The sequence below is a fragment of the Lepidochelys olivacea genome (genome assembly GCF_965140295.1).
Source record: "Lepidochelys olivacea isolate rLepOli2 genome assembly, chromosome: 12".
Classification (NCBI taxonomy): Eukaryota; Metazoa; Chordata; order Testudines; family Cheloniidae; genus Lepidochelys; species Lepidochelys olivacea.
The window spans coordinates 32,762,403-32,789,429 of NC_140422.1; the positions used below are offsets into that span (position 1 = coordinate 32,762,403).

The 27,027-nt window shown below is 42.9% G+C and overlaps 1 protein-coding gene across 3 annotated transcripts in view; it reads left to right on the top strand.

Annotated features, from left to right (window-relative positions):
- Positions 1-26,410, top strand: part of CMIP (c-Maf inducing protein) — a 170,356-nt gene extending 143,946 nt beyond the window's left edge. For 2 of the 3 annotated variants that reach the window (XM_084644733.1, XM_084644735.1), the window contains 11 exons: positions 7,986-8,051; positions 9,132-9,158; positions 9,577-9,625; positions 11,121-11,246; positions 14,428-14,544; positions 16,150-16,290; positions 17,300-17,347; positions 18,135-18,281; positions 20,177-20,282; positions 21,386-21,456; positions 24,447-26,410. In XM_084644733.1, coding sequence (XP_084500859.1) covers positions 7,986-8,051; positions 9,132-9,158; positions 9,577-9,625; positions 11,121-11,246; positions 14,428-14,544; positions 16,150-16,290; positions 17,300-17,347; positions 18,135-18,281; positions 20,177-20,282; positions 21,386-21,456; positions 24,447-24,500 — 952 coding nt within the window. In that variant the 3' untranslated portion in view covers positions 24,501-26,410. The remainder of the gene's footprint in view (positions 1-7,985; positions 8,052-9,131; positions 9,159-9,576; positions 9,626-11,120; positions 11,247-14,427; positions 14,545-16,149; positions 16,291-17,299; positions 17,348-18,134; positions 18,282-20,176; positions 20,283-21,385; positions 21,457-24,446) is intronic. The other variant, XM_084644734.1, reaches the window with a different exon arrangement.
- Positions 26,411-27,027: the final 617 nt, after the last annotated feature.

Below are 27,027 nucleotides of genomic sequence, written 5' to 3' on the forward strand. Positions count from 1 at the left end.
TCATTATTTATTTAATGACTATATAATTAATTTAGGGCGTCAGGGAGTAATCTATTTAGGCTAATTTTAATTATTCAAAGTCTCACAAATAAGAATCCTTAACAATATCTTCAGTAGAGGACATTTCCTGTTCTTCTTTCTCCTGAACACTTGGCATTTTTGAATCAAAGAACCTTTGAGCTATTAAAATTTAATGCTATTCAGTAACCTCTAGAATAACTCATACTTCTGCAACACGGAAGCTTGAGCACCTGTTTGACAAAATTCATCTCTAACCAAGTTCAGTTTTGTCATCCACATTGAGATGACTGTGATAGAACCAGGAATGGTTGATGATTTCCATCATCATCATACAAAAGAAAAACCTATACTAATTGTTTGACATGTATTGGAAGATGAGGAATAGTCTGGACAGATTTTAAAGAAGCTGTATTCTAACCTGGAATACAAATATGCTTTTTGTCCTCTTCGTGATGGTTCAAACTCAGTGTCAAATAGACTCCCACAGATCCTGGACTTTGATGATATCATCAATACCAGCCAACCCGCCTCCCCCTTTTTTGAAAGACAAATAGTCTTAATTTTTTACTTTGAATCTATGGTAAATTGATTGAAAATTTGCGGTTGAGAATATTCAGTTAGAGCATCCGAGAGCTGCCTGCCACTGTCCAGTGCCTGGTTTAAGTGATGATGATTCCCATACACTGAAGAGTTTCCTGTACAGTAAAATGTTTCTTCCACGTGGAGCAAATTTCCAGCATAATGTCAGCAAGGTCTTCTCCCAGTTGCAAACCTGTAAGGAGGGAAACATCTGCTGACAAATTTGGCTGTGTCTCAACTTCAGCTGACTGATTTAAGTTCACATGTTGAGATCTGTACATCCACAGCAGAGGAAAGGCTGCCTGCAGCCTGACTCACTGGGGCACCACTTGCAGGTGGCACATGTATGCAAGTGTCTCCGGGATTGCTTAGTCTTCAGATTATGTGGGAGTTCTCTTACCTTTTAGGGTATATAAGCAATTATGTTATAAAGGAAAAAAGAAAAATGTGTTCCCCAATTCATATCTGGAGACATCTACTGTTGTCAGTCAGACTAATATGTAAGTTAAAATAGCGGCTAACCCAGTTGCAAGAGCAGAATCCACTAGGAGAGGCAGCAGCCACGGACGGTGCTTGTGAATTTTCCTGTGACCATCTTTCCTCTTTGTTATTATTTGTTTCCGTTGCTGTCCACAATGTGCTAGGTGCTTTCGGAACCTAAAAGAGGCCCCAAATATTTCTCGATGTGGGCCATGCCTGTAGGTAAGTACAGGACAGAGTTAAGTCCAGCGGCAGAGATGCCTGGAGAAACTTACATTGCTGCTATTTGAGCTTTGTATCTGCTGGGAACATTAGAGGACTTCACTCTCCAAAGCTGTCAATCCAGCAGCACTACATTTGCCTTTAAAACAACAATGCTGAGCATAAGAGACTTCCAGCTCCATTTTCAGACAATGGCAGCAGCATTTCTTACTGGCCCAAGCGAGTGCCCAGTGAAAATGATTTCCGCCCTGAAGTTCCAGTCCATGTGTGGATCCACACTGCCCCAAACTCCAGGTTCTCTTACTGCACACATGTACTGCAGCTTCCCCAGCCTCCTCTGCATTCCCCAATAGGTCAGCACCATGCCCTGAATATTCCAAGCAGATTCTCTGATGTCATGTTTATCAGGGTTGCCCTGGGCTGCTAATATGTTTTGGATTGTTTGCGCTGCATATGACATGTGGGCAGATTTTCATTTTGGTGAAAGGTGATACCTGGAAAGGAAAATGTATTATGTCTGCAGGCAGATGATTGTGATGGCCCTAAGTCAAATGCAGTTTAGGCAGAGATTAATTATTATTGGTGGCTAACATTCTGGACTGAGAGAGAGACAGTTTTCTGGGTAAGTTACATTGTTTGCAATGGCAAGTGGTCACTCTGACAGCCTTCACACGTTTAGCACCTTGATACCCAGTCTGTGCCTAGCTTTCCATGGACTCTGCAGATAGCTTCACGCTCAGTAACACACAATCCTGACATTAATTTTTGCCTGATCTGGGATTTTAAACTGAAATCCTGAATAATGGCTGCACTGGGGCTGCTTTCTCGCAGAGGCCCTCCATGGGATTAAAGGCTTGTGATTAGTGAGTTGGAGCTTTCAGTTCAGCAACCACTGAACAGCTACATGGGAAATTTTGTCATACGCACTTTTCATTATGCCTTCTGTATCTTTGTGCACTATGCCTCCCCTGCTGTGGCCTCTTGTTAACATTCAACCAGAGATACTCCCAACTCCCTTCCTTTTTCCTGTTTTAAACAGCCCTGACTTGTCCAACAGGGCTTCAGAGCTTTTCAGGGACCAAAAAATGAAAAAATCAACCTTGTGAGTGCAATAACCTGACGGGATCTGTAGAGAGTGAGAATGTATTTGAAGGAGTTGGTGTGAGGAGAATGAGACCACTCCTGGAGGCTTCTAATAAGTTTTAGTTTTCATCTTGTTATTTTTCTGCAGCGTTTATTTCATGTTTCCGTGGTCATGAATTGGCTGATACAACTAATTCTCAAGAGTGACCAGAAAAGGAGACTAGATGCATGACAAGATTCCATGTTCAGATTACACTTCTGTATTCCATGTTCGGATTACACTTCTGTGTCCAAACTCTAAATAGTTCACTTAAGGTAGTTTTCTTTTTTCCTGGTGTTTAAAATGGAATCTGGTTTATTACTAATGTTCCTCATAGACCTTCCTCCACAAATGACATGTGCTGCTTGAAGTAGATAACATCCCAGCTTTAATATAGAGAGTCTCAGATTTCTGCATGACTCTGTCTGCAATGTCTCACTCTCTCTTCCCCTTTAATAAGCTGCTTTTTTCCTCCTCCCAATTTCTTTTGAAGATCAGCCAAAAAAATTGATTAGTGCATATTATTCCTAATCACAACTCTCCAGATTGCACAAGAAAGGATTTCCACAGTGTAAAACTTAACCTGAGATGTCACAGTGACTTCACATATTAAACCTCAAAGTAGGTTTAAGCTTTTAAGCTTATGTTGGGAAAGATCTTCAGGTGCTTAACTCAAATGTGTATTGAAGAAACCTTGAATGTCTTAGCCCAGTCTTTTGGCAATGGTCTGTCTCCTGGTTTAAAGGATCACTTTTCTAGTTGGTCGCACTGCACCTAAACATCAACAATATACGTACAGTAGAACCTCTGCTGCTGCCTAACTGCGTATTTCTGGTTCCAAATGAGCTGTGCGGTTGACCGGTCACTTCGTAACTCTGAGGTTTTACTGTATTTAATCTCAAAGCTATTTGGGAGCACGTCGTAGACCCAGTGACAGTAATTTTCAAAATGTAGCTGCAGATGGAATATGAATTGCAACTGTGAATAAATGGCTGTGCCCAGGAGGTAGGTGTTTGGCGTGGTCTGTCTTATACAGAGGTCTAGTGGTTAGAGCACACAGGACTCCCAAGATTAAATCCTGACTCTGCTACTGCCCGGATGTATTTTGCTTAACCTATTTGTGCCTAAGTTTACTCATCTTTAGAACAAGGATAATATCTCGCAGGCCTGTTGTGAGTTTAATTAATATTTCTTTGCTTAAAGGGCCTGGAGATTCTCTAATGAAAGGGTCTGTGTCAGTGCAGCGTTTTTCTTGCATTACCACCAGTCATGCTTCCAGGCAGGCCCATCCCCAGGTGCTATTACATTTGAAGGCATTAACTCCTACATGGAGATGATGGAGAACCAAAGCTGCTGCTTTAAAGAATTCCGTCTTTAGGACCTGCTCCTCTGAAGCACATAATGGAGCTGGCTCGGTGCTATTCTTGCCTAGTGTCTGTAAAACTGGCAGTGCTGAGAGCTGTGCTCACAGTCCACAAAAGTGCTGTGTGTCTTAAGGAAGAAACTCTGTTAATGAAAGCTCAAAGAGTACTGTAGCTGCAGTGGGCTTGATTCTGGTCTCACACCGGTTGTACACGAGTGTAACTTCTCTGACTTCAGTGGAGTTGCTCCTGATTTACACTAGTGTGACAGAGGGCAAAATCAGGCCTGATGCCTTTTAGAATCACTGGCATAGACCTGAGGCTTTCTGTTGCAGAGCACCATAGCTTGACATGAGATTTGCTTTGTGCCTCAAGTACTAAAGATAACAAGAGGGTAATAAGTTGGATTTATTAGAGGACATAGCCAGGATTCTCAACTGTTGTTTGTTTAGAGTCCTAGAGAAAACTGAGTTGGGGTTATCTGCCTGGACAATGCCACATTATGTGCTTAACTGACCTCCTTTCTCATGCTGACACCTTACACCAATTTATTTTACTGTTTCTTGATGGGGGGGATCTCTAAATCATGTCCCGAAACTCTGTTGGCCACAGTATTTGAGACCCTTTGCCTGCTAGGAGGAGCTGCTCACAGTGTAGATTTGCTACCTGATTATATGATCATGAAAAAGCAGGCTGCTCTCTGGAGTACAGGAACCAAAAATGTGTGCCTTTCCTTGTCATGTTCCCTCACTGAGTTACACACATCATCTGATGGAAATGTGCCGAAAGTGGGAATCAAACCCAGGTCTCCCACATGGTAGGGTGGAAGAGAGACCACTAGGATATGGGACTATCCTAGCTCACAGTGCTCTTGGATCACTCATCTGTGAGCTTTCTATGCCATCAGAATCCCAAGGGGTTGTGTGGTGTTTGTTGCTCTAAAGAACTGGAAGCTGTAGCAGAAAGGGATCCCAGGTTTTCCGGTGAGCTGGAGTCGTCATACTCTTGTCTGTTTATTTTCCTCCCTTAATTTGATCATTTTGATTGTCTTGAGTTGGGATTTCATCAGCTCCTTACATTGTTGTTTAATAATCCGATATTCATGCATGCAGATCTTCTTTGCATCATTGATGTTTAGTGGACTGGATTTTACTGTCTGTTAAACTGCGTATCTGAAAGATTATGGAAAATCTGTTTTATATGTGTTGGGTTGACTTGGCTCCACTAGGGAAGGCTGCTAGGGCGTTTGGACACAGCACTTGTCTATATTTTCTTTTCTCTGGGACAGAACCGCTTCTGCTCTTTTATAACTATTGAGTGGGTTCTTCTGTTTGTTGTCTCTTAACTGAGTGTGATCTTAGTGCTATCAGTACATGATGCACATCCGAGAACATTACGCTTTGTTCATCTCTGAAGAGACGTCATAATCTTGTGCCAAGTTTGAAATGAAGCTGGAGTCCCTAGTCTCCTAGCTTTTAAACCAAATCTGAAAGGTAACAGTGCTAGGAAGAGCTAAAATCTTTCCTACGCTATCTTTTTTAGATCTTCCACAGTGTTTGTCTCATATTAAGAGCTTAGCTTGGAATCAGCCTATGTTTCGGCCACGAGCTCCTGGACTTCTTACTAATAATAAGTGGGAGTGTTAGTATTTAGGACAGAGAACTGGGCATCAGGACTCTTGGGTTCTATTCCCAATTCTGCCACAGACTTGTCAAATCACTTACATTCTCTTTGCTTCATCTGACTCATCTGTAAATGGTTATAGAATGGTTGTAGTAATACTCTTTGCACAGCGTGTTGTGGGGCCTAGTTAATTAATTAATTGATGTTTGAGATCCTTTGATGAAAGGGCGCGGAGTATTATTCATACAAAATGTACCTTCCCTGCTTTTCCCTATTGACCTATCCATTCGAGCGGTTCCCACCTTGTGGGCGGATTGAGGGAATTGGCTTTCCAGTAAAGTACACTTACACTTGAAGCCGATCATTCCCTCTAGCCCAGTTCACATGAACATCCTCCTTTGGAAGGCACCTCAGATATGGTCAACTATGTCTACAGACATTGAAGATGAAAATAAAATGAATCAAGTAGCAGATACATCCTGCTAATGTTTTACAGAGGGGAGATATTTCCATTTGTGAATTCTTTCCCTTTTTGTGTGTGGGCTCAACTTAAATAGATCTCTTGTCCTCCGCCCTCTTTTGCTATCCTCGCCTACCCTCTCCCCAGACAACACTGCTGAAGTATTTTCAAAACAAAATGTATCTGTGCAAAAAATAATGTCTCTGGAAAATGACAATGCTGTCTTTTCCCTTTCATGATCTAAATCGGGTCGGCAACCTATGGCACACGTGCCAAAGACGGCACGTGAGCCGATTTTTAATGGCACGCTGCTGCCTGCCGGGTCCTAGCCACTGGCCCTGCTCAGCCCGCTGCCAAACCCAGGCCGGGCACACACACCCCAGCCTTCTGCCCTGACCCCTGCACCCCCCTCACACACACCCAGCCCTCTGCCCTGACCCCTGCATCCACGCACGACCCCAGCCCTGACTCCAGCACCCCCACACATGTCCCCAGCCCTCTGCCCTGACTCCTGCAACCTCCTCACACGCCCCCAGCCTCCCCCGTGCCCTGACTCTTGCACCCCCCCCCCCACATTCCCACCCCAACCCTGAGAACCAAACTGGAACTCCTACACACACACACACACACACACATTCCCCCTGCACCCCTCACACCAAATGGGAGCTGCCCAGGTAAGTACTCCACACCCAAACCTCCTGCCACAACCCTGAGCCCCCTCCCTCATTCTAGCTCCTGGCCAGACCCTACACCCCAACCCCCAGCCTGTTCCTTCACCCTCAGCCCTGTGCTCAGTGCACTCCCGCCCTCAGCTCAGTGCAGAGAGAGAGGAAGAGAATGGGCTAGAACCAGGGAGAAGGTAGGTACCCATTCTATGTGGGCAGGGCAGGGATCCCAGACCGGCAGCGGGCTGAGCAGGGCCAGCAGCCAGGACTCTGGCTGACAGGAGCTGGCGGACGGAACCCCAGCTGGCAGACGGAGCCGCTCAGCCCACTGCTGGTCTGGGGTCCTGGACGCCAGCCTCGCTCTGCTCGCTGCCAGTCTGGGGTTCTGGTTGCCAGCCCCTTGCCAGCCGGGGTCCCGGCAGCAGGCCCCGCTCAGCCTGCTGCCGGCCTAGGTGAGTGGAACCCCAGGCTGGCAGCAGGCTGAGCAGGCCGGCGGCGTAAGATCAGCATTTTAATTTAATTTTAAACGAAGCTTCTTAAACGTTTTGAAAACCTTGTTTACTTTACATACAACAATAGTTTAGTTATATAATATATTGACTTATAGAGAGAGGCCTTCTAAAAACGTTAAAATGCATTACTGGCATGCGAAACCTTAAATTAAAGTGAATAAATGAAGACTTGGTACTCCACTTCTAAAAGGTTGCAGACCCCTGATCTAAATTAGCCCTTGGTCCTTGTCTGGTTTGAATGGCACCTTTCCCATGTGCCGAGGGTTTTAATTTCTTTTTCTTTGGGCATACTTTCCATTCTGGAGCAGAGAGTTTGGTTTGCCCTTTTATTCCATTGATTCCGTGCCACTTTGTTGTATAATGGAGTGGCCACCTCTGAGAGGCGGAAGAAAAAAGGGTCTAATGAGTTGTGAGTGCGCACCAAGTGAAGTTCACAGAAATCTCAAATTAACTATATGTAATTGTTTTATGAAGCAGGCCGTAAAATTGCACTTGGTACTTGTAGGGCAAATGTGATGGCAGCTTTGTAATCTGGCTCATTCCTCCACCATAAAAAAAAAAAGGGGGGGGGGGTCTGATTAAAGTTCAGAGTGGAGTTGTAAATAATAATGGCTTGGTAACTGCAGTTCAAAGTTAGATGAAAATATTACCTAGCAATTAAATGTTAGGTCTCATAAACAACTCACATCTTTAAGGTGACATGGAGGAGGTCTCTGGAGGCCAGGTCTCAGCATTTCATTGTAAATATGTGATTTATTGTGCCATGCCGGAGAACATGCTGAAAATGAAACGGGAAAATGTCACCCTAGATCATTAGAGTGCGTCAATAAAGCAGAGAAATTGCTGCTGCTTACAGTAAATGACTTCTGACTCATTGAACCAACTGCTGACAGTCTGTATTAAAACATCTTGGTGCTAATAACAATGTTCCTCTCCTAGGTCAGACTATGATGACTGGAGACCAGCTCTGGCCAGCTTGCTTCAACCTATCCCGTTTCCCAAGGAGTAAGTTCACAGCACCAGATTGTTTACTGAGATCCCTGTTGGTGTGGTTGTTTGATGGTGCAATCTCTACAGTCTGTTAAACCTTGTTGCACCGGAGAACTTGTACTTCGGAAAAGTCCAGTGGAACGTATGCAATGTGGCCACAGAAAAAGAGGCATAGTTTTCCTGGCCCTGTGTCCCTCTCCCCTTTTTTCCAAGACAATCCTGGAGAGGAATGAGTAATTTGATACACTAAGGTGGGGAGGGTGAAGTTGTAGCAGGGAGGAGGAAACGCATGACTGACTATCCAAGGACGTTTCATCCACGTGATCAAGACTTAAATTGTTTGTATTACGGTGTTTTGGTAGAAAGAAGAAGCTGCCCTGCCACTTAAGGAGCAGCCAAGCTCCCTTGGAAACCTATTAATGAGCACTAGTGTTTATAAAATGTAGATCTCCAAGGGTGAACATTACAGCCTATAATTGTACAATTTTGCTAGCTTATCACATCCCCCAGTGGCCCAATGCCTTGAAGCAACAAGGTCCAACTCCTCTGGACCAGGCTACCTGAGCTATGGCATGTCTTGGGAAATAGGAATCAGTGGCATCATTTGCCTGAGTCAGTCTTCCTGAAGTTCCCCAGGGGGAGTATAACTCAGTACCATGATGCAAGGCACTTTACAAAATGACCAACAATTGCCTTACTGATGTGCGACACTAATTAGTTGTGACCGGGCCTTGCAGTGCAATTAAAGAACACACCTGGGCCTTTAAGGGAGCCAAAATTCTGTTTACAACTCTAAGTTCAGTGGCCAAACTGTGAAGTCCTTTACTCTCTTTCCGCTGACGTGAACCTCCCGTTGAAGTTGATGGAAATTTTGTCTAAATAAAGACTGAGTAAAAATGACTGGATTTGTCCCTGTGCTATTAGCTTTTCATAATTGTTAAATGAAGGGGGTTTTCTACCTGGGTCTGTGTCCGCAGTATAGTCCCTTTTATGCAATGTGGGCTGCAGCTGCTTTGCATGTTTATGGAATGTGTTGTGTAAGAATTGCAAAAATCAATCAATCAAATTCTCAGACCTTTCTGTTTTTAATTGCAGGGCTCTCGCACATGAGAAATTCACAAAGTAAGTGTTTGTTTCTTTAAAATGCCTTTCTGTGATACCAAAACCAAGTCAGCACTAGCAAGGATGGGTCGATTGGTGTCTTGTCTCCAATATTTTTGTCTGTGATGGTCTGAGCGTATGTTCTGTTAGTAATAAAGTTATGTGGTTTACTTTGTAATTTACTGCGGCTGCAAAAGTCCATGGACTAAAGACATTTGATACTGATAGTTTGTCACTGTGCATCATCAAAAGCTTTCCAAGCCTATTTTAAATAGGCACTATCACTTTTAGACCACCTATTTCTTGGAACTGCTGTTCCATTTATTTCTCTCTAAACTGCAAATATATAAATTTAAAGTGTAACCCACAAGAAATGTGACTCCTGTGTGAATTCTGCAACCAATCAACTGTTGGCTTTCATCCTTTTTTTTTTTTTTAGGGAGCTGAAATATGTGATTCAAAGATTTGCGGAAGACCCAAGACAAGAAGTGAGTCTCTTTTTCCAGTTTAAGCAGAATAGTAATCAAAGGGATTTTTGTGAGTGCACTTGTCAAAACGTTCCTGCACGAAGCAGTACAAGTGCCAAAGCACTGTGTAGTTCTCGGTCTGCTGCCCTTGCATCACCTAGAGAGCCAAAATGCATTCAGGATATAGGCTGCAGTATGATAGATGGCTTCTTGCCTTGTATATAAACATGACCTCCATCTTCTGTGGCAGAAATGAGTTGATGATGTCACTGCTTTGCAGTAAAATGCAACCAGCAAGAATTATTTTCCTATTTGCTGTATGCTCCCTCAGGCTCTTCCTCGTCTGTTGAGAACAGGGAAGCAGCAAGCTCTGGATCCTGTGATTTACAAAACAAGAAGTTTTTGTTTAGCTGCGTTTCAGTTTTGTTGTGTGCCAGTGACTTTGTTCTCATGAACAAAGGAGGGTATTCCTGGAATCAGTGCATAGCTCTTGTGTCGTGATGGCTCACGGCTTCACAGCCACATATGTAACTTGTTTAACGTAGTCAGCTGAAGCTGATTCAGACAGGGCCTCTCATCTCCATTAATCTTCTATATCAGCATGCAGGGGAAAAAAACTACCACAGAACTGCAGGCAAGGAGTAAGTTGGAACTTGCATTGTTGTCCGTGCTGAGAATTTTTGGCATTCAGATTTTTTTTCGACTCTCTGATCAAACCTACCACGCTAGTGTAACTCCATTGACTTCTGTAGAATTACACCACTGATGAATTTGGCCCAAGATTATTATTATACCCAAATGCAAGATAATTCGCTTCATCTCCCCCTCACCAAAAACCTGAAATAAACTTTGCCCATTGAAAAGAGAAAATCACAAGAGGGACTGCTTGCTCTAATGCATCAGAGTCCAAGAAGCGGGAGGACTCTTCTTAAAGACCATAGAGCTAGATATAAGAGAAACTACAATGGCAGTGGCATGTGCAGAGCCAAATTTGGACGAGTAACTGCCAGTTGTTTGGGCCAATTCTTCTGCCCAGTTTCTGCCTTCTCTGTCTCTGCTGTAGTCTCTTTCCTGGGCTTTCCCCCTTGCACCTGGTGAAGTTTCATAGCAGCAGAAAGAATAACAGACTTTTGTAAGTAGAATGAGGAAGCCACAGTCTGCCACCCCAGAAACTAAGACACACATGGAGTGGTGAGGGAGCTGAGGAATTTAAGCCTTTTGTTTTCTAGTGGAGCTGCTCTAGATTAATGCCATTTTGGGCTTTGTGTGAAGGAAATGAAAAGGGCTGTTTGGCTAGCATTGATAGAGTTCCACTCCTTGTTCAAGTGTTGATTCTGTTGAGTGATGCAAAAACAATGAGTGGCTTGCAGCTCTGTAAATAATAATATTAACACCAAAAGAGGAATCCCCCTGCTTTGTGGAGTGGCTGCTCTGGGGATGCTGGGTAATATGCTGGACGTGCTGAGAATATTGGAGGTAACCCTAACCTTCCAAATGTCTTTGCTTTGTCTCTCAGGTCCACTCATGTTTGCTGAGTGTGCGGGCTGGCAAAGATGGCTGGTTCCAGCTATACAGTCCTGGGGGAGTGGCCTGTGATGACGATGGAGAACTATTTGCCAGTATGGTACGTGTCTGCAATAACGTGAGTTTAGTAATTTCTTTGTAGTCTTTAGCCAATATGTAGCTGGTGATAAGTAGCTTTATTTGCTTTGTCCCTGTCTTGCAAAATTATGACACTGTGAACTATCAGTGTCTAACCAGTAAATCCAAATCTTCATAAAACCAGTTTTAATCCATTGTTCTCACTTACAATGGCAATTTGGCTTGTATGTTAACAAGAAAGCCATACACATAGTGTTTATAGATCATTAAATAAGATCCCTCTATACAGCCTTAAAACAAATAGAAGCGTGTGTTTTTCAAAGGTAGTTAGGAGCTACATTTTCAGAAGTGGATGCTGTCTCACACAATGCAGGAGTGTCATCCACACTTTTGCACATGCAGACTGAGCATTGGTATGGCACAGACAGGCACTTCCACAGTAAAAGTCAGACAGATGTTCTTGCACATGCAAATAACTGAATTTGCATTCTCATTTTTGAAAATTTAACCCATTTATTTTATTGGTATCACACCCATCCCGCCCCCAAAACCCCCTTGGGGTGGTGATCACCATTAATGATCTGTTTGTCAGTAAAATATGGTCACCTGAAGGGATTTTGTTCTTGACATCCACCCCCAAAGCTTTCAGTCTGAGGATTGTAGGTTACTGTGGATTTTCAACAAAACTGAAACATGTGAACTAATATTTACACACACATCTTAAGATTTCTGTCTAGTGTCTCTTCTCTATCGACACGTTTTCATATTCTGTTTTCTTCTGGGGAATGCAATTGGAGAACAGCAATGTTACTCTGCCGGTTTCTGTTAGGAATCCTGGCAATGGACACAAGAGACCCGAGTTCATTTCCTGGCTCTGCCATAGACTCCCCATGTGAGCAGTTTACATCCCTCTGTGTCCAACGTGTAAGGTAAAAGGGGAGACATTCCTTCCCCGCTTCCTGTTGTGAGGAGACCTGTGTTACTGTTTGTGAGGCACTCAGATCTGACCGTGATCTGTCACTAATTTAGGAGCTTAAGTCCCATAGGCATTTTTGAAAATGATCCTCTTGGGTGATGTAAGTACCTATGTGCCTATCTGTACAGTCACTGAAACTCAAGCTGATCAGCTAATTGTGAACCGGATCCTGGTCACAACTTAGCTTTTTCTCTTCTGTGTTCTGTCCTTGCAAGTCCTAATCCCTGTCTTTGTTAAAACTGAATCATTGCTCTTGAGGGAGCTATGTGACTGCATGGCATTGACAAGCCCAAGGTAGCATGAGAAAGCATGATGCCGCTAGCCCATAGCGATATGGCATAGCCTGGGCACTTTTAAAAGGATATTGATAAATATTTAAAGAGCGATGAATGACTCACTGTAAAGCTTGAAAAAAATCTTGTTCTGACTTTAACCTTAGTGTTTCAGTATTTTTTTCTGCTCTTAAAAAAAAATATTAATAAGGACATTTGCCTGAAAATGAGAACCTTTTGGCTCGGAGAGCACCTTGCTTACAGACAGCGGCAGCGAATCAACGCTTAAGAAACAATGATCCTTTGTTAATTTATCTTTGTTAAAGTCCCTGGTGATAATAAAATGAGGGATGAAAAAAGATACAGTAGTATATGATCTACTCTGTGTGCAGAATGGTCTCAGCTGTAGAATAATTTTCAGTGTTTTCCATGAGGTTTCAGCTCTTCTCTAGCAGAGTCCAATACCATGGTAGCAATGAGGAATTTCATGAGGCCTGGAGCAAAGCTTATAACATGGGTCTCCTCTAAAACATCTAAGGCCATAAGATTCTGTGGCCATACCCTATATGGAGTCTGTACAGAAATCATACCTCAAACCCCATTTGTCCGCCATCTGCTCCATAGTATTCTTTGTGCGCATACACACATCCAAATTTTCCTTCAGTCTTATGCAATATGGTGTTAGGTAGCCATTGTGTAGAAATGGTCTATCTGTTGTAGAATAGCCATGCTGTTAGCTCCAGAGAGATGCAGCTCTCACTGCATGCGTTGCCCAGTGTCAGCCTGGCTCAGGAGAAGTTGTAAAAGGCCACACGCTGTTCTGCAAGGAAGCTCATGCATGATTTCTAAATAGCATTCTATGTGCAGTGCCATGGTGAGCAAGAAGTCCAGGACTCCCCCACTCCTCCATTCCAAGATGCCTTGGAATTAGAATAAGGTCTTTGCCATTCTCTTCTATGAGAAGAGTCCAGTTTCTTGACTGAATTTCACAGGTGACTTAGTTTTATGCCAGGAATACAATCTCCACGTATGTTGTGATGTCACGGCTCCGGGATTGGCCGTAGAATATGGAGTCTGAGCGGGCGGAATGACTCAGCAGAAAAGAACGAAGAGTGGCTCAGTGAAGTCTTTTCTTCAAGGGGAAAAAAAAATGGGTGAAGAGAAAGCAAGACAATGTCTCGTGAATGGGAAAGGAAATGGAAGTTTCCCAGCTTCTGTCTCACTCCTGTGACTTCTGTCGCACTCCTGTGACTTCTTGGGGGGAACCCTGCCTTCCCAAGGTATTCCTTTCGTACAAGCACACCCCCAGTTTTCCAAGCAGCCACTCTGATAGGCTAACCTCTTGTTCCAGGGAACGGGTGGTGGTGCCCCTTGTCACAAAGACTTACCCGCCTCGCTCAGAGGCTCTCATCCAACTAGGTCAGCAGTACGAACCACATGCCATCAGCAGCGATCCAGTGGCCTCTGTGAAATTGGTTGATTGCCAATACCACCCCAGCACTTCACCCAGCTTCCTTATTGGCCTTCCCAGAAGACAAACTGAGTTACAAATGAGCATGAAAGCTGCATTTGGGCTACTCTCCTGTCCCTCCAGATCAAGGCTCTGTGAGGAAGGCTGGACTGCCACTGCCCACCTGTCCTTGGATAATTGGAGGACTTTTCCCTTACTGTCAGTTCAGCTCCTTCATTAAACCTGTATTCACTAAGGGCCAGAATCTGCTCCCACGACTCATGCTGGGTAGCACCTTTCTCAGTGAATTAGTCCCATTGAAATCAAAGAGCGATCAAGGGATCGTTCAAGAAGAATGCAAAGGTGGCCTTCTTCACAGTGAAGTTATTGAAATATTGCAAGCTCTTTGTCACGGTACTGACTGATTCAATTTCCTTTGCAGTAGATGGGATGTGGCTCTTTGACTGTTTTATGGGCATCCACATTACTTCTCTAATCTCTCCCTCTCTTCTCTTCTACACAGGTTCATATTTTAATGGGGTCTTGTTATAAGACAAAAAAGTTCCTGCTTTCGCTGGCTGAAAACAAACTTGGTCCCTGCATGCTACTGGCTCTGAGGGGCAACCAGACCATGGTGGAGGTAATTCCTAGAATAACCACTCAAATATGTTTTGTGGGCAATAAATAGCATCGGAATCCTTTGGTGCCTCTTCCAGAATAAGATCTACTGGGATTATAGAAGCATTAGGCCAACTTTAAAGCGATTGTATAGTCAAATGAAACGCTATTGAGGGGATGTTCTGTTTCTTTTGATTATGTGGTTGCCGTGAAATATTGTTTTGCCACAATTATGAGTATGAGATACATGAACGGTGGCCGCTGATGCTTTTGGAAGGATGTTTTCTTCCCAGCAGTTCACTGTAGTCAGTCAGAGGTACCAGGATGTTATGTGCTTTTGAATCAAGAAATGACAGAAATTTCAATGGCTGTGTAGAATAGGACAGACAAAGACAGAGAGGAGTTGTGAGGGTTAGGGAACCCACACAGCCAATCCTTGAGGAGGCTGATGTCTAGTTCAACAGTGTATGGAAGGGGGAGATATGTAATGCAGGACAGGATGGAAGCTTTTAAAGTCATTCAGATGCCCGGCATAACTTTTATACATACAAATTCCATCTGTAATCTCCATCAAGTGTTAAGAAACCTGTATTTCTTGTAGCTAATCATATATTTTATGGGGTCACACTTTTTCTGAAAGAGTATTTTAAACTGCACCTGCAAAATTAGCATCCAGGTAGCATTCCAGCATGCCTTGGAAATTGTCATTTGTTTGCACCAACGTGCACTTTTAGTGCATGGAGTGGCATATTGGTCTTACACTAACAGGTGTGCAATGTCATTTTTGTGACTGCCTTTTAGAGGAGGCTCCTTTGGAAATGTGGCTTTATGTTTTGGTTCAGAGGGAAATAGGAAATGATTAAATAGGGAGAAGGAGTTTTAGTTCTTCACTAGCTTCATTTACTTTAGGTAATTTTAATTGTATCTGTATAAAGAGGAGGCAGTGGTGCTCAGTAGATAGAGTGCTGACTGGGACTCAGCAGACCTGGGGGGTCTCTTTCCAGCTCTGCCAGTGCCCTACTAGGTGCCCTTGGGCAAGTCACGTCACTGCTCTATGCCTCAGTTTCCCCATCTCTAATGTGGGACATAATGATACTGACCTCTTCGTAAAAGCACTTTGAGAGCTATTGGTGAAAAATGCTGGAGAAGAGCCCTTAGGTATTGTTACCATTTATCATTAATCCCTTTAATAGTGGGGGAGTTGCTGAATGAAGTTGAATACTATGTTGCCTGAGTTCTTCTGATGCTTGAATTTTACATCTTTAAATAGATCTTGGTAAAAAGAGAAAACCAGTCAAAAATGATCAGGAGAGAAACGCTATGTTTTTTAATTGCCATGTGATATTGATTGACTGAACAGGACAGATGTAGAGGGTAGGATGGATAGGTCAAGTGTTCAGAGACCAAAAGCCATTCTTTACCATCAGTAAATTAGGATTTGTAGATTTTAAGGCCCGAAGGGACCATTAACATCACGTAGGCTGACCTCCTGCATAATAATGCAGACTGTAGAATTTCACCCTGTAGTTCTTGTCTAGCCCAGGATACGCACCACAATCAAGAGATTCAGAAGAAATGAACTGCAGAGCTCCCACTGAGTGATCTTCTTTTTTTGTTCTACTGCTAGATTCTGTGTTTGATGCTGGAATATAACATCATCGACAACAATGACACGCAGCTCCAGATCATCTCTACCCTGGAAAGCACGGATGTGGGAAAGAGAATGTATGAACAGCTGTGTGACAGGCAGAGGGAATTAAAAGAACTGGTATGTCACCCTGCATATGATATTGCCACAATACATAGCAGCCTGGACTCTCCAGAAATGGAGGTGCAAAGGAAAGACAATCAGGATGTGAAGTTCCCTGTGAACAGCAGAGTGGGAACTGTAATCAGAGGATTTCACTGTGCATGTATCTCTAGTGTGATGTTTCTCTGTGAGTTTGATCACATGTTATGCTCCTGTATGAGATTCAATAACCTGTCTCCAATCAGCGTAAAGAACAATGGTGACATCTTACTGTACGTCTGATTGTCACATCCTGCTACCTTTGGTAGCATTTGGGTTGCAGCACAGCCTGGTATTTTGAAGCGCTTCAACCTTCATGTCATCATCTTTGGGATGCAGCTTTAGTGACTTGTTCAGTTCCCAGGTGATGGACCCAATCAAATGGTCTGACGAGTTCAAGCAGCATTAAAGCTGGTTAACAAGTTCCTTGTGTTGAATTTCCTGGTTTTAAACACAAGATTTACAAATTCGAAATGAATTTTGTCCATTTTGCAGTGATTCCTCTTGGTCCTTCCTAATATCCTATCTCTCTTTTTTTACACACGCTCGCGCGCTCTCTCCCCCTCTGCCCCCCAAAGAAAAAACCTGCCTGGATTAACAATGATATACTAAAATAGAATGAATGCTCTGACCTGCAGCAAAATCCCACCCTGTTCCTACCTCTTAGCCCTGCTTCACAGGGTTATTTCAGCAATGAGACTAACCTCATATTGCCTTGTGGAACCCAGGCAGAGCATTGCCTGATTGCACCGAAAAGCATCAACTGCTTGCGCGTGGAACTGGCTTCAGCACCAACAACTGGTCTTTGTTCCATTCCTGCTGCGCGCTTCGAGAATAAATTCAGTCCACCTGGAAGAACAAGGCAAGCCGGTGGAAGGACTGGCAAGAAACCTAGGAACTGGGGCAGGGCTAAAAACTTGCTGTACTCTGGTTGAGATCTGAAATGCGGACAGTGGCCTGTGTAACCAAAGTATGTTCTCTGTTACAGCAAAGGAAAGGTGGTCCCACACGGTTAACCCTGCCGTCCAAATCCACAGTAAGTTAGTCTTGCTAATAGCAAAAATAGGCTTTGTCTTTCCTTTTTCAGACATGCTGCTGTACCACTGTCACAGGGTGCACGGGGAGAGATTGGCCCCAGTAGTTTTATCAGTCTAAAGGGCAGTCGTTCCACTGGGGATTCCCCAAGTAAGGGGGAACTTGCGCTTTCAGGTCTGTGCAGCAGTTTTTAATGCCACTACAAGTGCGGCTCAGATTGTCAGATACATATCCGCGCTAGATTTGAAATTTACAGGTGAATCTGGTGTGTGGATTTGAGGGCAGGATTTTACAGAAAACGTAAGCAAACTTCAGAAAGTCTGATTCTGGACTCTACATTTGAAAGTTTGAAACAGACAATCACAGTTGGCTGCAATGATGTACACCTTGATTAATGCCAGTGAAGTCAGTTAATTGAGTTGAGCAGAATTGGGACCTAGAACTTGAAATGGAATAGACTTTGGATCTGAGTAAATAACAGGTCTCGGGGGTAATCTGCATTTGCTCTGACAATGAATCCCACAGCTTCCATAATAATACACTTGCAAAGAAGATTTTGTTGTAATGTTCGACTCAGCTGGTTTCATTTTCTAAGGGTTTATGAGGCAATGCTGCCACAAGTGTTCAGCTCTTTGCCAAACAAGCAGCCATGCAGAGTGGTTCTTGTTTATCGCTATAAACATGCGGCACAATTGTGCAGCTCTTGCTGGCCAGCATATCAGTCAGGTTACTGCAGATGATTGCAGACTGAGTATTCTCCTGTTTGTCACACTGATATTTGCTTTCAGGATGCAGACCTGGCCCGGTTATTAAGCTCGGGATCCTTTGGAAATTTGGAAAACCTCAGCCTGGCCTTCACCAATGTAACGAGTGCCTGCGCTGAGCACCTCATCAAACTGCCTTCACTCAAGCAGCTGAACCTGTGGTCAACTCAGGTACGTGTTTTGCAGACAGAAGCACCGAGATGGAAGCAGTGCTGACAACCGGCAATTTCAGAATTAATGTCATTGTGAGAAGAATGTGAGTTCTGATGTGTGAAGAGGCCTCCTTAGAATGCATTTGCCTTTCTGCTGTTTTTATAGCTGGTTTATGATTTAGTCAATCATGTTTTCCTTATTTTAGAAGGCATATTGTCATCTCAGGGGGTAAGGACTGCAGTGAAAACCTCTGCAAATATTTTCAGACATTGACATTAATTTCCTTTGGTCACATCACACCACTTTAGTGATTGTTGCTTATCAACACTCGAATGCTCCACTCTGACTTCGTTGAAACAAAATTTTAGATCATAGTTATCAATGTGTTTGCTTCGGAAATGCTAGTGCTTTCATTCAATTAGGAAAGAGAAACAATTCCATGCCATTTATCTGACCAATCACAGCTCAGCAACAGTCGGTAGATAATGTTAAAACTACTTATAGTGAATCATCCATGAATCGTGATGAATCAAGCATTTAAAAAACAAGAACAGAGGAGGAAAAGAAATCAAATAATGAATAAAGGTGAGGAAACTGCAATTAGCTGATGGTGATTTTGGTTAGCAGAATGAGGACAAATTCATTAAATAAATTACCCTACATTTAACAGTAAGGTTTTATTTTTCTTTACATTCCATGCTGGTTTTGGTCTCCCTGGTCCAATATTGAATAGAGTTTGTCCCTGCACTATTAGCACCTCATGGTAGAGCTCACCAGAAATAGTGCATTGATTCCCAATGTAGCGGTGCAAAATTTGTAAATCTTTTTCCTCAATATTTCACATGAACATTTTTGCCACTTTGTTCTACGGAGATTTGCAAACAACAAATGTCCCTTTTTTGTGCAAAATTGGACAAAATATCTCGCCAGAATGTTCAGACTTTTGATATGTGAATTCTGGAGATGCCTCTTGCTCAAAATGAGTTCATTTTTGTTGGACAAGGAGTCTGATCTCTTGCGCAAAAAAAAAAAAAAACCCACAAATTTTGGGGTGAAATAATCCTGTGGGGGGTGGTTGTTTTTTTTAAAGTTGAAACGTGCGGTCCCAAGTTTGGAGCCATGTTGTCTTTGATTTTGAATATCTTGTGCAACCTTGGTGTGCCCATCAACATAGAATTTAGAAACAGCAGAGATCAGAGCCGACAAGACCATTGCCCTACCGATACTACGTTGTTCCTGGCACCAAAGTAGCCAGTTAATGCTAATTGTGGTGTAATACAGTTAGGAACTGGGATGAGACTGCCATCGCCTATTTCATATAGCAAGGGTCCACAATGCGGTGCCCGCGGGTGCCATGGCAGCTGCTGGGGCATTTCTGTGCACCCGCAGGACACGCCGCCGCCGAAAGGCCGCCGAGAAGCATCGCCGTTTCTCAGCGGCGGCACTTCTTGCCGCTGCTGCTTTTCGGTGGTGGGGTGTTAGGCGCCCGCCACAGTCTTCTGGGAATAGCAATATGCTATTCTCACAAGAAAGGTTGGGGACCACTGTCATGTAGACAGCGTGGGAACTCTCTAATATAAGGTGCACATTTTCAAAGGATTCAATCCAGTGAAGGAATGGCCTTGTAGATTGTAACTCAGGAGATCTGTTTTCAAATTGTGGCTCTACCAGAAACTTGTTTATGGCATTGAGCAGGTGGCTTAATTTCTCTGTTCCCCATCTGTGAAATGTGGATAATACTTCCTTCACCCTTCTCGTTCGTCATCTGAGATTGTAGTAAATCTTGTGGGATGGAGGGGAAGTGTTTGAAGTCTCCTATGCAGACCAAGCCCTGAATATTCCACATACCCAGCCAGGTTACTTGCAGAACAATATTTTACTTGTTTTTAATGGAGTTTGCTTGTGCCCTGCAGTTTGGAGATGCAGGTTTGCGGCTTCTCTCTGAACACCTCACCATGCTGCAAGTGCTCAACTTGTGTGAGACTCCCGTCACAGATGCTGGGCTGCTGGCACTGAGCTGTAAGTGACCCAAATACACTCGAGGGGGAATTCGTGTGGGTTCAAAGACCAGGATTTCTGTGCTGTGCAATGATTAGAGAGGGCAGTGGGTGTCCAGGTTTGGCGTTCCATTGGCACAAGTAGTAACAACTGGGATCTGGAACTCCCCAGCCTGCAGGCATAGGTGCTGGATTTGGTGTCCCTCATGGGACTCTCCCCCCAATAGTAATTCACCTCTACCTTATGCTCAGGTCCACTGGTCTTAGACCTGCACCGCTTCCTTAATACTCTCCATTGTGGGTATACCTCCGTTGATGGGAGTGTGATCTTATGGAGAGTCAGAGAGAGAAAGGCAAAGCCAAGGTGACATGTGGAGCTGCATTATAAATCAGTTGGGCAGCTCAGCCTCTCAGGAAGTGACCAATTTTATATTCCCCGCGCTATGTTTTGTGACTGTGGTTTTTGGGAGGGGAGACCCCAGCTTTAGTTTGTTAACATTAGAGGTAAATAAGAAAAGGAGGAACCTCTGAACTAGCCATTCAGGATCCCACACGTGCTGAGAGCTGCATGAGAGGGCTGGGGAATCGTAGATGCCAAGGTTTATAAAGGTCATACACACTGCATGTATAGCTGTGACGTAAATCAGCAGCTGTCTGACATCACAAGAGGTACCAGATGTGTCAATACCTGATGGCGTGGTGAATTCCCAAGCAGAAAAGTCTGGTCAACAATACACTGTAGCCCAAAATGAAATTAGATGGCATGGATTGATGACCATCTCTGTTTCTAGATCAGCATATTCTCCTGCACAGTATAAACACGCCCACAGTGCAGACTGATGTTATTCAAAATAACGCATAGGCAACCAGTGCTCTTGAGAATAAAAGCTGCAATTTGGGGCAGTGCTTAAATCCCTTTGAAGTCAATGAGACTTAAGCACATGCATTAAAGGCCCTTCCTGAACTGGGACCAATATGCCATTGCCCAGTTTTGAAGTTATATATTTTAATTTTCATAACTGTGCCTGTATAAACCACTCTGTCTATGCATTGCCCTATAGATAAAATGGAATTATTAAGAGGTAGGCCAGCCCGTAAATATCTCTGTGTGTTTTCTTTTTTTAGCCATGAAAAGCCTGTGTAGCTTAAATATGAACAGCACCAAACTTTCAGCAGACACCTATGAAGATCTCAAGGTATTTCAGTTTTTGAGATCCATTAGTAAAAGTCAACCAGTAGTCTGTGAATACTGACAGGGTCAGCCTGAAAATACTAAGACATTGTATAGCCTAGGCCAGTGTATCATGGAAGTGGTGTCCTGAGTCGTCTTCTGGTGTTGGGATAGGGATCTTTATATATTTTTGTCCTCATCGTTGGTAATTGGTTGGGGCAGCCTTTGGGGAGACCTTGTATTTTACCTCTTTGAAAAAAGAGATGTTCTGTAGTGCAGCAGTCATGGAGAAACGGATGATCTGGAAACTCCAGGAGAAGAGGTGGGCATTGCCTAAAGTCAGATGTCTGTGTGGAGCATCTAAACAGAGCATAACAAACCCAGGAAGGTTTAAGTCAGGAAAAGCACACTGTGTGGCCTAAAGCATGGGTTTTTTGGGGAAAAGTGATGGCAGAAGTAGTGTTGGGAGGTTTTGTGTTTGTCTCTCAGGGACACCCACATCTAGTCTGTTGAATGTACAAGTAAAAAGCTGGGATATGAAACTCCAGCTGGATTCTTTCTGGTTTATGTGCCATCAGAAATGCAATGTTCCTATTGCAGAATTTTTAATTGGGTCTATTACTGATGCACAAGCTAGAATTGATTCTAGTTTCCTCTCCCAGAGCTGCGTGTGCCCTCTGGTGCTACCAGGATTAAAAGGAGTAGCAATTTAATTAGGAGATCTGAGTCGGAATACATACAGAAAATTAGACTGTTTGGGCAAAAAGGTGCCATTGTTTTTTTTACTCAGATGTTTATCAGGGCAGAACTCCTCTTTAAACAGAGACCACCTGTGCACTGCCCCAAACACCAAGATTTGCCATGTTCAGAGTTTGTTGTCTGCATTCTCCCAGGGACTTCATAGACAGTGTGACATAATGCACTGGAGTGGAGCGGGGATAGGGAAGCAGCCATGGGTGGATTCAGACAAAGGCTGTGTGAAGCGTGATGGTTCTGGTTCTCATGACTTCACACGGACTTTTTCTTCGTTTCAGTTTTGAGTGAGTCACGTCCCTGGAGATTTGTAAAACCCGTACACTCAAAATGAAACACCTCGTTCCACCGACTTTTGTGTCAAAATTTTAGATTGTCCCAGGTTCACTCAAAAAGGTCACAAACCTGGGCTGAGCTTTGAATTTGAGACAAATCTTGGAACCAGCTGAATTTAAACAGCTTTGAGGATTCATTGCAAATGTACATCCTAGTTCTTGCTTTGGAGACAGAGCTCACTTATAGACATGATCACAGGGCCATTATCCTATGGATTTTTCAGGGCTAGCTTTTCCAAACCTTAATGTGCATGTGCATCATAATTGTGCATGTAAAAATTTACATGCCACTGAACACTTGATTTGTACATGCAGTTAACACATTTGCACTTGCATCAGGTACTTGCTTGAGCAAATTGTCATTTACTTGTCACATGTACACACGGTCATGGTCACTGACTATTGGGCCCCAAAAGAAACAACACCCTCCTGAAATGTGGTCTATTAAAATAAATGAGTTAAAAGAATTTCTGGTCCCACCCCAGCTCCTGAGCTCTCCTGACAGTTTCTGTGGCTTTACAGTCACATTTTCCTGTTTTGGTTCTGCTCTGCCCTGACACTGCGTGGCAAGAACCTCACAAGCAACACAAGAAAGTGATGATATGGGGCAAACAACAAAACCTGCATAAAGTGTTGCCAGTTGCACAAAATTAAGCAAGCTGAAATAACAGACACACCAATCATTTTCCCCTCTGATCCCTTTTACTTCCATTAATCTGAGGGGGCACTTCTAAAAGTAGTAGGGGAAAAAATACAGTGTGTGTGACTTTTCAAAGAGAGAGACCAGCTTTCCCTTAGGCACTTGGTTTTGTATCTGTTGGGAATCCGATTTCAAAGTGAGTCTATTTTTGATAAAAAACCTTTCCTCTCCACCCCACGCCTCTTTGTGAGGATTCAGCCCCCAAACCTTTAGAGCAATGATGACATTTCCTGTCAACCTCCCTCCGTCAGCGAACACACTTGCATGTACACAGACGCCCACATACGTACTAGGCAGGCTGAACCAGACAATAAATAAACACCCACAACTGAAGTCATTGCCTAACTGAAAAATTATTTGCTGGCAGTGTCTGTAGTGTTCTGACTAGCTCTTATCAAAATATATGTGCACATAAATCTTAACACAGAGGTAATAATCACCTCTAGAAACTTCAACAACCCCCTAAGGCTCTAGTCTAAGTAAGTGTTTGTTTTTAGAGAATTTTACAATTGCAGTAAGAGACCATGGAAATGCAACTGACAAATAGCAACACAAAGAGCCTGAGTCTGATCTCACCTGCATCCGTAGAAATTGGGAGTAGCCCCAAGGAAGTTGATGGAATTACAGTTTAAGTGAGATCAGAATTAGAGTAAACATCCATTAACAATTTTTGGGATCTTTATAATAAATTGAAGGGGACGGAAATTAGGATACGAGAGACAGAGGGAGAAGTGTGTGATGCTGTGTATTTTATTATGCGACTACAGTAGTGTCAGCTGATTGCTTTTACAAATGTCATTTTAAGGTTTTACATACAGCAAGTTGTGTTAATCGGTTATAGCCAGAACTAAAGACCAGGGTCTGGTCCTTATCTTGCATCAGTATAATCCCATTGGCTTCAGTAGAGTTGCTCCTGATTCATATTGGTGTAACTGAGACCAGAACCAGGTCTCATATGTCTTTGAACTGGGTTTCTCGTTGTTTCTTAATTAAGGCCTCAATCCGTTACGCAGTTACACATGTGCTTAACTTTACAGGCAATAAGGCTCCTCACGTGCATAAATTAAGCTTGTGCTTAAGGGTTCACAGGATCAGGGCGTTTCTGGGGTGGCTGTTTGGTTTCGCTCATTGCACCTATCCTCATATTGTTCTGACAATACAGACTTGTGAGAACCTGCAATCTTATCATTAATTCTGATTTTTTTTTTCTTCCCCCTTTCAAAACAGGCTAAATTGCCCAACCTGAAGGAAGTGGATGTGCGCTACACCGAAGCCTGGTGAACTCTCTCTTTAGCTTCTGACAAGAAGAAAAAGATTTTAAAAACAAAACCAGAAAATAAAACAACTTTTGGCTAAGACCTGTAGAGCAGTGAGTTCTGGGACTACACTTCTAGCAGTTGTGGTTGTGAGATAGAGGAGTTGCTGTGTGTGGGGGGGAGGGTGAACTGAGCATGCCCAGACCCTGCCTAATTCTTTCAGCTTTGTAATTTCAAAATCAACATAATTTAAATTGGGGGAAAAAAAAAAGACTTTGTAGCAGCAAGAGGATTCTAAAGAGGAGGGAAAAAACCCATCCTTTGTGGATTTTATTTGCCTTTGTGTTTTATGCTGTGTGGAGGAAAAAAACAGAATACATCAATTTCTTATGGTTTTAATTGGGTTCCCTCAGCTGGAGTTCATCCATTAGGAACTCCTCCTCCTTCTTCACCGTTTTTGTTCCAGGAAGGCAGCCTACAAAACATCAAGAGAAGGGAAAAAAAAAAAAAACCAACCCACATGATTTGCACCTCTCCCTGGGTCCTTGCAATTGTTATGCAAAGTAATTTTGTTGTACATAAGATTTACATAATGCACCTATTTAAGAAAATGGTTCACAAATAACAGGTCTGGGACCTGTCTTTTATTTATGAATTGTTAATTCTTTTACTTTTTTTTTTTTTTTTGCATATAGTACTGTATTAACTAGTTTGCTATCTTGATTTTTTTGTTTTGTTTTTTTAAAGCCCTCCTTGAGGAATTGCCTGTTAGTAATGCATACCGTACTATAATCTCACTCTGTGTCAGAACACTCACCCCACTGCATTTTTGATTTTAAAATGCCTCTAACATCATGCAGTCAGAAGGAGAATATATATATAAAAAGAGGGGGTGAAGGGAGAGGCGCAGGGATTAATAAGACATAAATTTCATTCCTGAAAGACTGAAATCTTTCTCTGAGCCTTTTCAAGCCATATCAGGGTTAGGGCTTTGGGTGGGAGCAAGGAAACCCTGTCAGCCATTTTACCAATGATATATTTACAAAACTTGGTAAATTTCACAAGTCACTTCTGTCATATTCTGTTTACGTCCAATATTTCAAACAAAACTTCTCCTGCAATTTTCGTGCATTAGCTTTTACTTTCTTCGTGTCCCGCCCCCCACCTTTTTTCTTCTTTCCTTTCATCATGCACACATTGTTTTGCATGTTCCTCTTGGGAGAGTGAGAAATAACATTGTCGCTGATCTAATGGCTCTGCCCTGTCTGTACATGTGACCACTACTTTCCAAATCTCTCCGTCCCTCCCCTCCCCCCCCCCAGAATTGCTTAAAAAATTATAAACAAAAATTGTGGTTTATTTTATAAATATGCTGTTGGCTTTTTTTCATAATGAGCCTTTGTTGTACAGAGCGGCTTGGTTTTTTTTTTATTTTTTCTTTCAGTTTAGCACTGTTCTTTTATTCTTGAGCACCTCAAGATTTAACATACAGCCAATGTAATTTTTTTATATATAAATATATATAAATATATATATATATATAATCTTCAATGGAAGCCAGGCTTTTGTTGCGGGGGTGGTTTGTTTGGGGGGCTTTTTATTTTATGGGTTTTTTTTTTACTTTGTTGCTAGATAGATTACCCCTGCCCAAATAACTTACCAAAAAAAAACAAAAAACAAAAAAAAAAAAGAGAGAACAATTGGTTTAAGTCTTAACTCACTTAGTCTGCCAGATATTTTTTTTTCCTCCCTCAAATCCCAAACCTGTATAAGAACACAGCACGGGAAGAAAAGAATAAAAGAAAAGAAAAATTATGCCATCATTTTTCCTTAGCACTGTTGCTTTTACCAATGGTTTACTACTGTTCTGTAGCTGTGTACAAAGAGATGTGAAATAATTTCAGGCAAAAATAAACTGTAAGTGAATATCTTTTAGCTGCGTGCTTTGTGCTTTTTTTTATTAAAGCTCTCGCACTGGCTGGTGGCAGGGGAATATCTCTGATACTTCCAGGAGATGAAGAATGGGTCTTAGCAGACCTGAGTTCAGTGCCCTGCTCTGCCACAAATTTCTTTGCCTCAGCTCCCACTCTGGTAAGAAAACACCTGCTTTGTCTATATATAAATTGTAAGCTTTTTGAGGCGGGGCAGTTTCTTATTCTGTGTATGTGCAGCGCCTAACACAATGGAGCCTCGCTCTCGCTTTGGGCTTCTCAGCACTTCTGCAATGCGAACAACCATAATAAAGGTGATTGGCATCAATAGAAGAACCTAAGTAGATAGAACATAACCAGTAAGTCACACTGTGAGGTTAGAGCACTGTGCTGGAACTCAGGAGACTGGGCTTCTATTCCCAGCTCTGCCACTGGTTTGCTAGATGACCTTGGGCAAGTCACTTCACCACCCGTGTGCCTCAGTTTCCTCCTCTGTAAAATGGGGGTACTGATACTGACCTCTTTGCTAAAGCGCTTTGAGATCTACTGATGAAAAGTGCTAGATAAGAGCTATGCAGTGGTGATGTAGTTGTGTTGGTCCCAGGATATTATTACTTGGGC